The sequence below is a fragment of the Kryptolebias marmoratus genome, linkage group LG8 (assembly GCF_001649575.2).
Source record: "Kryptolebias marmoratus isolate JLee-2015 linkage group LG8, ASM164957v2, whole genome shotgun sequence".
Lineage (NCBI taxonomy): Eukaryota > Metazoa > Chordata > Actinopteri > Cyprinodontiformes > Rivulidae > Kryptolebias > Kryptolebias marmoratus.
This window is the reverse complement of record NC_051437.1, coordinates 23,685,220-23,700,767: the sequence shown is the minus strand read 5'-3', so window position 1 is coordinate 23,700,767 and position 15,548 is coordinate 23,685,220. Positions and strand designations below refer to the sequence as shown.

At 38.3% G+C, this 15,548-nt stretch overlaps 1 protein-coding gene across 1 annotated transcript; it reads left to right on the top strand.

Moving 5' to 3' along the window:
* The first annotated feature begins 3,035 nt into the window (after positions 1–3,035).
* Positions 3,036–6,673, top strand: LOC108233061 (transmembrane protein 26). Its single transcript, XM_017411240.1, has 3 exons — positions 3,036–3,229; positions 4,653–4,797; positions 5,918–6,673. Exons 1-3 carry the CDS (start codon positions 3,036–3,038, stop codon positions 6,671–6,673), a joined length of 1,095 nt encoding a protein of 364 aa, XP_017266729.1.
* Positions 6,674–15,548: the final 8,875 nt, after the last annotated feature.

The following is a 15,548-nucleotide window of genomic DNA, read 5'->3' as shown; positions in this document are numbered from 1 at the left end:
AGGTCAAAAGAATTCACCACATTCTCTTGAGGTCATGATTTCTTTAATTATACTGATTTCTTTTTACACTGAGTGACTTATCTGAAGCACTTCAACAACTTGAATTAAGAAACTTTCATTATTAAATAATCAACCAACAATATAAGAATTATGTAGAAAGAATCTGTGAAAATAGTCCACAATGCAAGTTTATTTGTTTATTTTTATTCTAAGATATACTTCCAACAAGCGGTGGATTTCCTTTATTTCTGTATTTCTTCTTTGATGGCCTTTTCTTATTCTTCCTGACAAAAACAGTTGAATGTTTTGCATTTAACTGAACTCTTCCATTTCTATATTTAGTGACACTGGAAGAAAAAAAATCAAACAGGAAAGCAAAGCAGGAACAATTTATTGCAGAAAAAGCAGCAAAACTCTTGTTTGGCACCAAATCCTGGTCAGGTTTAAAAGTAGAAAGCTATATTTAAAGAAAATAGATGATTTTTCATTCTTTAAAAAAATATTTTTATTATTTCACCAGCATGTGTGTTTAAAGGGATGCTGTTGAGGTAAAGTCACATGTTCAGCATGTCTTAAATTAGTCCATAAGAATCTATACAAGTTAGAAACTGTGGTTTGTATTCTGGGGGAAAACGTTAATCACTTGAAAACATGAATTGAAGATAAAGTCAAACAATAAATTTCCTTTTGTGCGTTTTAAAAATGATAATTTTATTAATCTGTTTTGCACAGTTTAATAAAGGAAAAAAGGTATCATAAAACAATCTAATTCAGATACCTTTTTCAAGATCTTAGGCTTTATTCAAAGGCGGTGAAAAGTCAAAATGTGCCGAACTTGAAAACGCCATAAATACTTTCACATGTCAAAGCTTGTTCAAACATTCAACAACCTACTTAGGCAGCTGCCTGAGGCAAAAAAGACTTATCCTGGAAAATGTCTGCTTTCATTGTGCTAATTTTATTTCCTGCAGCTTCACATTTTGATTCACTCACGTTGTCTCTATTAACCTTTTCTCCTGGATGCAGCACGGGTTTGAGTTTAGTGACAAAACTAACAAACTTTTGAACTTTTGAAGAGCTGATGAAGACTTAAACAAAGCCCAAGCTGAGAAAAAGTTTTAAAAATGAAGGAAAAGCAGGAGAAAACTCCAAATTTATGATAATTCTGGCCTATATTTGTTTGTAAAAGTACTGCTGCAGTAGTTTGGTATTTCTGGACAGTGTGAACCCACTCAGTACCTTTATTCTGATGTAACACAAGACTGGTGAATATCAGAGGGCCATTGGAACCTTGTTTCCCTCTTGTTGCTCCATGTTCTTGTGCTCAGGGAGCGGTGGTGTTATCTGGGACAGCAGCACGAAGGCAGAGCAGAGAACTGGGTGGGAGCAGGGCAGGGCTGGGAGCTCTCGGACTGGCTGGTTTCTCCCAGGCAGATAACTTTGTTCTGGGCCAGGAGAGATGACATCATGACGGATAGCGATGAAAATGTGGGCACAAGGGGCAGGAAACCTTATCTGCTATGATGGCACCGCGGAGGGAAGTGCAGGGACGCGGACAAACAAGTATACACTTAGATCACAGAATAACACACAGCAGTCACTCCCCATTGAACACACACAGGAATACACACCTCTGACATGTCCGCTCCTCCACTAGAGCCAGGAGGAGGCCATTTTATAAAAGGCAAAGTCGGACAGATAGAGAGGCCAGTTCACTGTGTGTGACTATCACTCCTTTCCACTGCTGAGAATCTGAAGACTTTCTATTTGGGAAAACTCTAGGTTTGTACTGCATGCCTTTACCATACATATGTTATGAATTTGGTTAAATGTCAATTTTAATGCAAAAGAAATAACATGGATCGTTGAATTAATGTTCACAGCTGTATGTCTGAGCAGCATAGAGGTTAAAAACCTGATTTCAAAATAAAAGCACTTAATTAAAATGTTACTCTTATAAGATCCATTGATGTAAGTCAGACATGTTGGTTAATTTTGGGTTGCCAGGTTGTGATAAAGGTATTTGAATTTCCTCTTTTTTTAAGTTATATTTTGTTAATGAGGTTTTCTTTTGCTATGAGCACAAAGGAATAAATATTATGTCAGCAACATTTACAAACTGGTCATTATAAACGAAGTGTTTAATTGTTTAATGTTTTAGAGGGCAGTATATGAAAATCAGAGATGTATTAAAGGGAAAGTGTCAGATGAGGCAGTGATAAAATCAAATCAAATAAGAAAAATCTAATAAACTGCCTGATTTTTGGCACAGGTTTCTAGTCACTGAGTCACAGGAGTAATCCAGATTAAACTGAAGCAGAGCCTCATGAAGTCATTTAATTTCGACTGCAGATCAGTTTGTTTAACTGTTGCTTCCTAATCACAGCTCGCTGCGAATCCCCCGACTGATCTGAGGCTTTTATCTTGTTGACTAACTGACAGCGAGGCCTGTTTGTACACTGACACATCACGCAATACCGACTAATAAAGGAGGCTGAACTGGGGATTTCAAGCGATGTGATGTGGGCAGTCATGAATTTTTTAGTAATTTTTTTCATGTTTGCCGTTTCTGGCAGCTTCAATATAACTATCCTGTGTGGGTTTTACGTGTTTAGTTTTCTTGAATTTATAGCAAATCTATTTAGTTTATTTATTGTTGTAAACCATTTTTTCTCATCAGATAGTTATTTTGACAGCTTTAAAAAAAAAGTTATTTGAACATGACTGGACATAATTTGGGCAAAATAATAAAAACTTTTTTTTTACAATAGAAAACTGAACATTTCTGCAGCTACATCAATGAATTGGCTTCAGGTTTTCTCAGTTTCATAGCAATGATCTTTTAAGATCTTAAAGACACAAAGTATTTGTCATTTAATGCAATGTCCTCCAGCAAACACTCTGAATGAGGCTAAACAGTTTAAAAAGTTGCATTGTTTAAATTTGCTGTGTCTAAAAGTCTTTTTCCATTTTTAAAGCTACACCCCTTTAAGCACACTAAAGGTATTTTTTGTGCAGGTATTCTGTGGTGAATGATGTGTCGCCTCCTGAACATTTTGTTGGCTCTGCTGAGTCGCTTCCTGTTTGCGGTCCACGGCGTCGTGACAGTGTGGCGAGTTGTTGCCGTTAGAGGAGAGCCTCTCTATTGGCTGCTGCTGACGGGCGTGGCTCTGCTGGGCGTGGAAATGGCTGTCACGCTCAAATGCACCCGTAATGCAGAGTGGAAATGGTAATGTTTACGTAACACATAAATGTTGGACAGGATTTGAATTTCTGACCCCTTAGATGTCGTTGGTAAATAAAGACTCAGCAGCACATGTAATAATCTTTAGTTTGGTATTCGGTGGCAGTGAATGTAAAGAAAAACCAAATGGTAAACGGGTGAAAGTGATACACAGATGTAGGACTGTAGGAGTTATAAACTGATAATGGAGCACACTTGCAATCAGAGGAATTGCGTTTTTGAGAAAATGCAGTGTGAATGCTGAGTGTTCACTGACTGCTGAAATTTGTTACAGAAAAAAAATTGTTCATTTAATTGTCAAAGTTAAAACAAGCAGAACAGAAGCTAAATTCGGCAAAACAACAGCTAAAAGTTACAATTAACAAAACAGTAGTTAAAACTGTAGTTTATAGCTAAATTGAGAAAAAATGTAACTAAAAGCTAAAATTAGGAAAGCTATATCTAAAAGCTGAAATGAGCTAAATTGCAGCTAAAAAAAAACTAAATATGCTAAAAGTTACAAATACTAAAGGTAATAGAACATTATTTCTGAAAATCTTCAGACCTTAAAATTAGTACTGACATTCTTTTCAGTAAAAGAATGTATTTGTGGGACAAAATTAGCAAAAACAAACCATTTCAAGAGCCTGACATGACGTTTGAGGCAGACTTTGTAAAGCTGTTTTGTGTGAGAAGCAAATAACTTCTGAACCTGCGTCTGTGACCATTTTTACAACCCATCTGCCCGGGGCCCTAAGATGCAGCTTGTAGCGGGCCCGTAACACCCTGTGGCTCTAAATTCTCTCCTGTCCTCAGCAGCTTTTGCTCTCCTTCACCGTCTGTCAGAAACAAATCCTTTCCTTCGCTGTCTTGTGGTTCTGTCTTTCACTGAGCTAATATTGTGGACCTGCCTTCACATCTCTGTCACCGGTCCTTTATGAAGTCTTGGAGAAAATCTCTCTTGCTGGCTCGAGTCATTTCTGACCAGCTAGCTTTTTCTTATTTTTTTATTAAAAAATAGCTTGAGTCAACATAAACCGACTCAACCCTTTTTACGTGAGCCTTGAATGAATATGAGCATTTACTGTCACACCTTTTTCAGCACCGAGCTACATTTCATTGAAAAGCTGTGGCTTTTAGGCACATATGGACTGAACATCCCCAGACGCCAACTTTCTCCAGGCATCTTTCCTTTCTCACTGAGTCTTACTTTGAAGTTTGCTCCTCATGAAGGCTTTGCACTGTCAAGTGGGATTTGCATATATGATGAGAATAATTGCCTGTCTGAAATACGACGCTTCTTTTGGGGGGGGCAGGAAAAAAAAAAAAACAGGGACTCGTTCGTCTTCAGTGGGTGGCAAAGGAAGTAAAATGTGTGTTTCTAAAAATAATCTCCTTCACCTTTTCAAAACCCATCCCTCTCTTCTAGGTTCTCCCCCATGGTCTTCCTCTACCTCAGCACTGTCGTTCCGTCCATTTGGTTTCTGGAGCTGAGTCTGTTACAGTCCAAGCTTCCCCTCAACAATTCGTCCGGCCACGAGCTTCATTTGCTGGCTCACATCCCAATCACAGTGGCAAGTATCCCACCAGAAAACGGCGCTCCCGCCTTTCTCTACATGCAACCACATTAAAGCAACACCTGATAACAGATAAGATTTAAATCTCGCAAGAAGGTGGACAAACTATTAGTGGCGGGAAATGTGTAATAGACACACTGAGATTAAGCCCAGATAGAGTCCTGCTCAAAAAATAAGTCTTATATCCTCCCTTCTGGAGGTGGTTTCAGTACAGCTTCTTTCATGTAGGATTTGGGAGCTTTTTTGCCTCCTGGTTGCAACCCAGATCAGGTGGCAGATTATAAAAAATTAGGACATATTATTTCAGGAACTATCTGAACCTGAAGGGGCATTGTCAGTAGAAAATGAATGATTCCTTCTGTCGTGAAGAGTTGAATCACGAGAGATCAGACTAAAATGGAAAACAAAAGGGAAAAGTTTGATTGTATGGATGTGTTTTATGCATATTGCTCTGCTTCAGTCAAATCTCATTGAGACACAAGCTCTCATTGTCAACAGAGACCTGTTTCAAATGAAAAACAAACAAAAACAACCTGAGCATAACAGTTTAGCTCAAAACAGATGTACTGTCAGATCAATGCATATAAAATACAAACTAAGAAATCAAATAAAAGAATAAAAATAATAATAAATGACTTTGGAAAAATCCTTTTAAAGACAATCAAAACAAACAATTGCAATCTTTTGAAGTGGGGTTCAAGGTTAGGAACAAATCTTCCTTACTTGTTGTAGATATTAAGCTATTAGAATAACCTCAGTCTGGAAAAATAGAGTTGAAGTCTGATTGAACTGACAAGCTAATGGCGAGCCCAATCCCAACTTTAAAATATATGAGTTACCCCTTTAAAAAATATTAAAATCCTTTAGTATGAATAAACCGGACAGCTTCATAATCAAATTGAAAGGACAGGGAAATTAAATGCCTTTTTGCTGATCTTCCTACGTACCAAGGGAACCTTTAAAGTGATGACAGACTGGGAGTGTAGGCTATAACAGCTTTATATATACTCTGCTGTCCAAACAACGGAGAAAAAGTAATTATAGACAAAAAAGACTACTTTGTAAATTCTTGCAACCTTTTTCAGTGAGCTTACGATGTAAGTTTTCCTTTTCCCAGGGCATTGCGGAGCTGGAGCCGGAGAACTGGGTGGCTGGCCTGGAGCAGACCATGCTTATAGTGCTGGTTCTGGGACGGTGGCTCATGCCTAAAGGGGACATGTCCCGCGATCAGCTCTCCCAGCTTCTCATGGTGTACGTGGGACTGGGTGCTGACATCCTAGACATCTTTGACACTTTTAAAGAACCAGAAGTCAAAACCAACAAGGCGGTTGTCGTCACTGGCCTGGCTCTCTTCTCCTGGGCACTCATGCAGTTTCCTCTGGTTCTCACCCAGACCCGGCCCCCAAACTGTGAGGCTCCTCAGAGGAGCAAGGGGAGTCTCCACTGCTGCCACAGACCTTCATCTTCAGTTACCTCTTGCTGCTCCAGTGAAGTGTGGAGCTTACTGCTCACAGTGGGACTCCAGGATGGCCCGTTCCTGGTTTATCGTCTGTACCTCATGGTACAAGAACAGGTGCTCAATCAGCTCATGATTTTTTTCACCTGCAAGAACATCCTTATCGTCCTGTTGGAGCTTTACAGGATCTTTGTGGTGCAGTGCGAGCAGCAGATCCGGGAGTCGCTGATGGAGAATTGTGACGCTCCGTTGCTCCACTGTCAAACCCCGAGGAGCGGTGAGGAAGAGGAACGAGAGGCTGAAGAGGGACACTGTGCAGAGCAGAGCTGTCATACAGGTGTGGAGATGGCAGCAGATAGAGAGGAAGATCATAGAGCTGTCCAGGTAAAGAAAGGCTGTAAATGTCGTGAGGCATGACTTTGGCCCTCAGGGGGAGGGAATGGCTTTCACAAACCTGAACCCACCTCACATCTCTTAAATTTCCGCCTCATTCAGAGACACTTTCAGCTCTCTGGAGGTTTGATGACAAGAAACAGAGCATAAGAGAAAAGAATATCCCCACTAAAAAGATCAGATGTGTATTTTTGCAGCTCTCTTTGATAACCCTTTTTGAAAAGAGAAGGTTTCTTCACCTGAAATCACTGACACAGGAGCTGTCAGTTTCTTAGATATATAAAGCTGTTATAAAACAGCAGGGACAATACAGCTCTCTGTGATTTGCAGTTAAACTAAATTGTTTAATTAGCTGTGAAAGGCAGGGAATATGATAGTTTTATTAAAGTTTCTGAGAAGATTTACCTAGAAAATAAGCCAGCTGTAGCTAGGGGTAAAATTGTTTGATATTGTGTATTTCTTAGTTATTAACCTTTTTCTAATAAAGACATTTCTAAAAAAAAAAGAAACACGGTGGTGGTGTTTATTTTACTTTGTTCACCATGAGATGGCAGTGTTGCCAAATCAACCGGAGCACAACATTAATCCTCCTCATGGCTGCAACATGCATGATAGCCAGTGGCAGTGCTGAACTTCATCATGTGTTTGGTTTTAGCATGAAAATCTCCTCTATGGGTCTGTTTACGAGATAAATCAAGGAGCGAGGAGGTGCTTGTGATGAATACACTTTTAGTCACCTTCAGGCAGTGGCTTTCCAATTAATAATCAAATGCAATCAATCTAGCGGCACCTCGTGACAAGTAGGAGGAGAGCGAAGAGGTCTGCTTCAATCTTCAAAATTTATTTCCCTCTCGAGCACAATCAGCCCGTGAAGCCTGTCTCAGAACTGAGTGCATTTTTAAAATGGCTGGAAGAAGCACACTCGTGATTATGTGAGACTTGCATAAGTTCAATGGGATTTGCTCTCTCTCTTTTGAGAGATGGAAGGTGCTTTTGGCAGATTCCTATACAGCCCACAAAAGCAAGAGACTCTAAAAACCTTAACAAGGACAGAGAAATGTTTGAACTGAAGCCCAGAGTCTCAAGGTTTCAAGCTACTTCACGGTGGGGACAAACAGCCTCCTCATCCCCTCGATCCAGACAATAACTCTCCTGTCAAATGAGGGCTTGGATGCAACCCTCCTGCGTTTATGGATGACCCTTTTCACTCTGCGTCTCTTGCACTCGGTCGAGACATCTGCGATTGAAGAGCAGCAATGGCAGTGAGTGGCAATTCAATCAGAGGTCTTTCTAGCACTGCCCTGTATCTGTGTCCGTCAAATTGCTGTACTTCACCTGGCCTTCAGGAGAATGTCAGTAGCCGAGGGTCTGAATGAGTTTGGGCTCTTTGTTTCCAATGAGCTCTTGATGAAAGAAAGACAGAGCCCGAGTGGGGAGAAAGAGAGCATTTGTGTGTTTTCCCTCTCTTTTAAGTTTGACTGTAAAAAAAAAAAATTGCTGAGAATATGAGAAAGATTTCCTAAAACAATGACTGAGGGCTAAGTCTAAAGGATTTTCTGGAGAGCGCTCTGTGTTTCTTTGGCCTGAATAATTAATAGGAGAACCATACTTTAGGAGAAAGAGGAAAAAAATTATAATGGAGAGTCCCCACTGAGATGTCAGTTCTTCTACTAATATAATTTCGTCTTTGCTTGTTGTAGAGCGCTGATCATGCTCAGTTCACAAAGTCACTTGCAGGCGAATTACATCACGCAGGGCCATTAGAAGGCCGCCTCTCGTCTTATAGGCACCAGAGTTTGGGGACAATCCGACGTCCATGTGGCAGCGAGACGTGGACAATACAATAGGTTGATGAAAGCACGCTTTGCTCGTGAAGAGAGTCCTTTTCCTCTTCAGATTAACTGCATGCTTTAACAAGATTGTGTGGGTATGTGGGAGGATGGGGATGTCAGCTGATCCATGGGCTGCCCTACATAGGCAGCAAGGGAAGAAGAGACTCTGCTACCCACAGATTAAAAAACATGAGTCAAGTCATAAAACAGTAATTTACCTGTATGTCTGTGATCACATCAACTCATTAAGATCAGAAAAAGTGTTGTAATTTTCTAGGAAATCTCACCTCTGAGAAAACTGATAATATGTCATTTTGCAGAGTGCTGCGTTTTAGTTGCACCGGAGGAACGCAACATGAAGCATAGATTGCTGCTGTCAAAAGCTTGGATTTGTGTCACACACTCCCATAAAGTAGATCCAGAACATATAAATGCATCCACTTCTTATTTTTTCCACTTATGGAAGATCAGTCGTTGGTGAAGATTTTCAGTCATTCAAGACATGTCAAGCTACAGAGTTGAACAGAAGGGAACTGGTGTCTTGAAGAAACGAAAAAGGAAGTGCAGTTACCTTCTGTTCAACTTTCAGGACGATCAGGTTAAACAAGATGAGTGCTCAGGTCAAAACTGAGCTGTATGACCAATTAAGCATCCTGTGTTTTGTTCATTTAACTACACAAACCAGAAAAAAAATCTGCAAAGACAAATTGAAAGCAATTAAACTCATTTGATGTTTATTTTTAAAACATGTGTTGTGACAAATATGTAGAAATACAGTATTGTGCAAAAGTCTATATTTTGTTTCCAAGGATGTTCTTGTAATTTCTCAAAGTGGATTTAATTAAAGGTACTCAGTGCAGAGTCAAAAAGACTGGTCAAGAACAGTCTATAAAGTGAAAAACTAAATCCTCACAATGTTCTCATATTGATGGTTAATTTGTCCTTAAAATAAAACATTTGTGACCAGCTGCAAACTAGCACATGGGTTTGTTTACTTACAGTAACAATAGTTGACTTTGGCTGCTTTTTCTGCTCATTTTCAGTCCAGTACCAAACCATTTTAGATGTAGGTTTTTTATGGCACTTAACTCTGAACTATTAGAAAAATATGGTCCGAAAATGAAGGAATGGACCAGTATTCTCATGACACATAACTTGTTTTTTAATGTATCAGCAAAAGAGCTATTAGAAGAAAAATTGACAAACAATCAATCAACTAAAGGGGATGCACATCTCAGGTCTGTTTCAGCTCTATATTTTTCTTTATTTCCTAAAGACCCAACTTTCTGTTCATGTGCTGTATTTTTTTGGCCTGTCATTACTTCCTTTGTCCTCCACCTTCCTCAATTTTTTTTCAGCACACACTGCACAATATGCTGTCATGGTCAGGTACCACAAATCAACAGAAACAGAGTGAAGTCCAAAGAAAACTTTTGAAAAACCTTCAAAAAGCCTGAATAACTGTTGATCAAAACCACATTATATAAAGCTAAAAAACCCAATAAATATTAGGTAATACTTTTCTTATAGCTAAAATAAACCTGATTTAGTAATTATACTTGTCACAAGCTGACTGAAAAATAGATAAAAATCATTATTGGCTCATTTTTGACAAATTTACCAGCTACCTGTTTTGCAATGTGATTTAAAAATTATCAAATAATCTGTAGACCCATTCTGCACCAGACAAACCTTCATTATTTTACCCGAGCAGAAGCGTCTCACATGAGAGTGAGAAACATTTTCACAGAACATAACAATTTCCCTGTTTTGTGTCAACTAATTAAAAAACCCAAACACTCCAAATTGAGGACCATCAGCCTCCATTCCTGCAGAAATACCCGTCAACATGCCACTGAAATGTTACAGGCGAGGAGGAAGAGTGAAAAACAAAAGCAAACTTCAAATGAACTCCGCACACAACTTTCTGACAGGCGGCTGAGTTTCCAGCTCGCACCGCCTCATGTACCACCATGGATGGAAACTAATGAGCTTTACTTCACTGCTCGTGGATCAGAGACGCTGAATGACTGACTTGTTTTCACAGAAAGGGGGATTTTGAGATAGAATTGACTCTGAAAGTGTTCAGCACACAATCCTACACTTTTTAGACATATCTATGACCTTATGTATGGAGCTCCTCTTAAGAAAGAAGAAGAAAAAAGCAGAGCTCAAAAAAGAATCCCCGTATCTGCAAATATCAACTGTTTTGTCTATTTTCACCCCAAAAACTTTTATTCCTACCTGCCGCCACACTGTAAAGAGGCAATTGTGTTTTTGCCCATGTCTGTGTGTGTGTTTGTCTGTGTGTTTTGACTGTTATCCCAATTTTTCATGAACCTCTGGATGCATTTTGAATTCTGGATGAACATCTACATCTGAATTAATTTTTGAGTCAACCTGATTCAAGATGGCCACCACAGCCAATTTACCTTAAAGAAATACAAAAAAGGCAGTTTTGTAGACTTTGAGCTAAAATTTCACGTAGAAGTTGCTGAGAGTCATTCACAACACAGACAGTAGTCTGAGAATAACGTCTGGGATGAGATTCTGCATATCCTTATTTTTAAGGTTTGACAAAAATGTAATTTTTTGACCTAAATATGACATAATCCAAGTCTAAAACCCTGGCATGTAAGGTGGCAGGTGATATTAAATCTTTTATATTTTTTTCATGAAATAAAAGGTACCATTTATAAGATAATGGCCCTCATTTAAATAGCATGTTTAACCTTTCATAGGTCAAACACAGCCCTTTAAAATCTGTTTCTGAGTCCCACACACAAACTCTGTACTTTACCGTACATTTTACTCGATACATGCAGTTCATTTCCTAGAGTCACACCAATGAGCCCATCAGGATCAATGTGGATCTTCTGCTTCAATGTAGATGTATGTATGAACGTAAATAATACATGTAAACGTCTTCAAAGCCACGACAGTGCTGAGCTGTCTGAACTGAAAGGGGGGAGTTGTGGATGAGTGATGGTCTTCCAATCAGAAGATTGATGGTTTGATCCTCAGCCCCTTCATGTGTCAAAGTGCCCTTGAGCTAAACATGAACCCTCACATTGCCCTCATTATGGCCATCACTACAGGACTGCAGAGAGTAACATATGCAATGCAGAAATGTTTGTGTGAAGATTATGTTTAATTTTAGCCTGTTCTTATCACACACACTCAACTGAACTCTGAAAATGAGGCACTTTTTTTCTGTTTTTCGATCTTTTTAAAACTGATGCATGCCACATTGCTGTTTTTGTTTGCACGATGCAAGAAGTTGGAAAGATTTCAGTTCTTTTGTGCCTGCTGCTGAAGGCAAGAGGGGATAACACTCTTGCCTGTGCCTGTGTGCATGTGTGGGTAGCGTTAGCAAAATATCTTATGGACCAGTGAATGGATTTTAATGAAACTTTCAGGAAGTGATCACTGAGTTTACACCTATGGGTGTTTAACTTCTGGAGTTAAGACAACTCAAGATGGTCGCCACAGCCACCCTTTAACATTCCTGATGCACCAAGAAAGAGTTTAGACTTAAAATAACAGAAACAGCTAAATCTACACTAAAAAAAGGGACTAAAAGTAGAATATTTCTCGAAGCTTTCAATAAATTTGAAAGCTAATATGTAACTTTTGAATATTCTAACCAGTTCCACAGAGATAAATAAATTAGAGATTAAGTTTTACATTAAAATGAGTGTGCTGTTTTCAAAGGTCAAGGGAGCTCTAGATAGGCAGAAGAGCCATTCACAAGGGAAACAGCAGTGAAACCGCGGGGCTGTGGTGTTCTTATCATGATCCAGCTGAAGGTCAGGTCATGTGTGCATGTATAAATGCTTTCCTCTGACTGCTCTCCTCTTTTTATCCTTATTTCTTGAAGATTTTTTTTTTAAAACAACTTTTACAATGTTTTGAAATTAAAATTTTATTACAAAATGTTATATTTGACCCATTATATCTGGCATCATCTACACAGCATAGTGTGGTAATGAAAAAATATTCTTATTTAACCAAAAAGTAATTATGTGCAGATTAATGACATGTTGGAATTTGTTTTTCCTAAAGGACTATTTAAAATATTCAAGTCTGGTCCTGCACTGTGATATGTACTTTAATTTTGCATCTACTCAATGATTATCTTTTATTGTTTATGTTTTTTAATGTTTATAAGGATTAATGGTGCTGATCAGGCCACTGGAACTGACCAGTTTAAGTAAAACATATTCCCAAAACTGACATACAAAACTAAATGAAGATAAGGTCAATTATATAGGCTAACCAGTTAGCCTATATAATTGACCTTATTGACCTTAGTTTTCATGAAGTTAGATATATTTTCTGCTGAAGCCATTTTCTATAGTAGACTCAGTTTAAGAACACTTGGCTGCTGAGAAGATTACATGGTGATAATCTTGAGGGACCATGAGAATGTTTATCATGGGCACAAAAAACCCTATTATAAATGTTTTTTTCATCAACATCTCTTCAGAAGCTCTATAAGTTCTCCTAATATAGATTTAATTATCTTGGGGAGTTCATAGATTCATAGAATTATCATAATTATTTATGCTACTTGAGAAGCTGTTTCCTTAAAAGTCAGAACGTAGACCATAAAGCAGGAATTAGTAAATGTTATTATTTAAAAATGAAAAAACATGTTCTCTAGTTTTCATGGTCTTTTAGTTGCTTTTGGAGACAGCTTTGCAGTGTTCCAGCAGTTATACATACATTTTAATTATTAAATAGCATGCTTTAATAAAAATATTAAAATGATTTCTACAGAGACACAAACTTGCTGCTGTTTTGATCTAAACATTTATTAAACTTTTAACTGCCTCACAAAGACATCCTCAGCGGCGACCCATATTCCAAACATTGTAATGATTTAGTAATGGTTATAGTGATTTTAGGTCATTCATTTAGGGCATTACATCACGCTCTGAATTAGTTTATTCAGTTTTAGTTGTTTTACTTTGTGATCCAAATACAAATCAAAGCCGTCGACGACCATCAGCTCCTCCGGTTTCTGATAACCTGGGCTCGTTGTCACTCAGCCTTATTTATATTCATTTAACATTTTCTCCGGTGTTAATTGTCTTCGTCACCAGTTTTATGTGGAATGCAGAAGTAAGCAATGAATATAAAATTCTATTATGAACAGGGCGTTTTGAATTCCTCCCCACATGGTAATTTGAGAGATAAGTGTTCAGTCAGCTAGCGGTTTATTCAGTCAATCTCAGGCCACAGAAGATGTATTGTTGAAATATTAATTGACCGTCCTTCTTTGCCATCCTTTGGTCCCTCTGAGCTGGGAGAGCTGCCATTTTACCCAATTTTAATCTACAACATTGCCTCTGGTCATAGGGGCCGAGGCCTCATTGGGACTCGGCCTCTAACAGGAAAATACCATTGACTGTCTGACTGGACGGCTTAATTAGGACAAATAAGAGCATCAGACGAACAAACACATTTTCAGATCCAGCTCAGATGTTGTTTGAGTCGTAGGCTTTATGATATCCTTGAAATGCGGTTCCAATTCTGTCCCCCAGTAAAGAAGGTGCTTATTTCTGACTTAACCGCAGCCAAAAGAGATAATGGCAATAATTAAGTCAGCTTTACAGATATGTAGCTAAAATTTGGCATGTTAGTATCTCAGACTAATTCACAACATATACTTATAGTGTTTTTTTTTTTTTTTGCCTAAGACTTTGGCATTAACTTTTGGGGTCAGTTCTCTTTGTCTGTTTGCAAAATATCTCATGAATCACTGAACAGACTGTAATAAAACTCTCAGAAAGTGAACACTGGATGTACCTCTACAACTGATTATCTTTGGATCTTTGGAGTCACTCCAATTCAAGATAGCCACCACAGCTGATCCACTTTAACCAACAAAAATGGTAACAGCTGAGAGTTTTCCTCAACACATACTCCAAGCTTTAGCAACAGTATAAATAGTATTTATGAAAAAAAGACAAACACCCAGGTCACCCTGTTTTTTCCACATGACCCAAACTTGATGTGAAGTGGAACCGTCTGTCCCATGTGATAAAAATATGGTGAGCTAGGTGTTGTTTAGGCTGGGCAAAAAACAATGACTTACGCATTACAGGGTCATTTGTTGCTCTGAACTAATTAACTGCAACACAGAATCACCTGGGAGACATGCAAAAAGTGCACACTCAGAAAAACCTGGTGAAAGGTATTACCTGCAAGAGAAATTATCTCGGTGTTTAATGAAAGCCCTGTAACAACATGTTGTATTTCATATTTATATACCCGGTGAGGTAAAATGTTTTGATAGGTATTATAAGAGCCTGAAAGTTGTGAACACTTACTCTTAAACAGAAAAAAAAACCCAATTTAAAATCTATTTGCGAACCACGATTTTAAGGCACATCACAAGATTCCAAATAATTCCCAACCTTAGTGATCATAGTCCGCTGATCTATCTGGCCTGCTGTTTTCTTTCTTTGTTTTTGCTGTTTTCTGGCGTTTTTCTTAGCATTCAGGATGTGTGAATCTGTTCTTTCATCATCCAACATGAAGGAGGCAAAGATAACAGCTGATTTAAGGAATTGTGGGTTTATTTGAGTGGTTGTGTTTAGGTAAAAAATGAAAACTAGAGAAATTGCATTTCCTGCGAAAATGCAGTGTGAATGCTTTTTTGCTGAATGATTTGACTGAAAGCTGCTGAAGAAGCTGAAACTAGGCGGAACAAACCCTTAAAACTGCTGAAAAATGCTTAAAAGTAACAGAATAATCCTTAAAAATAACAGAACAATACTTAAAATTAGCAGAATGATCCTTAAAATTGCAGAACAATCCTTGAAACAGCACAAGAATCCTGAAAAATAGCTGAAAGAACCTTGAAAACATCCCAAAAAGCAGAACAGAACCTAAAAATAGCAAAACCTTAAGAACGCCTGAAAGGACATTAAAACAGCAGAACTATTAATAAAAAAGCAAAAAAATCCTTAAAAACAGCAGAACAGACCAGTAAAACTTCAGAACAAACCCTTAAAACAGCAGAACAATTTATAATAACACCTTAACAACCCTTAAAA

What these genes read in the sequence shown, in the direction of transcription:
- LOC108233061 (XM_017411240.1), top strand. Translation starts at nt 3,036, where the DNA reads ATGTGTCGCCTCCTGAACATTTTGTTGGCTCTGCTGAGTCGCTTCCTG. An exon ending in CGTAATGCAGAGTGGAAATG is followed by an intron (nt 3,230 to 4,652) that starts GTAATGTTTACG and finishes CCTCTCTTCTAG; the next exon opens with GTTCTCCCCCATGGTCTTCC. An exon ending in CTCACATCCCAATCACAGTG is followed by an intron (nt 4,798 to 5,917) that starts GCAAGTATCCCA and finishes TCCTTTTCCCAG; the next exon opens with GGCATTGCGGAGCTGGAGCC.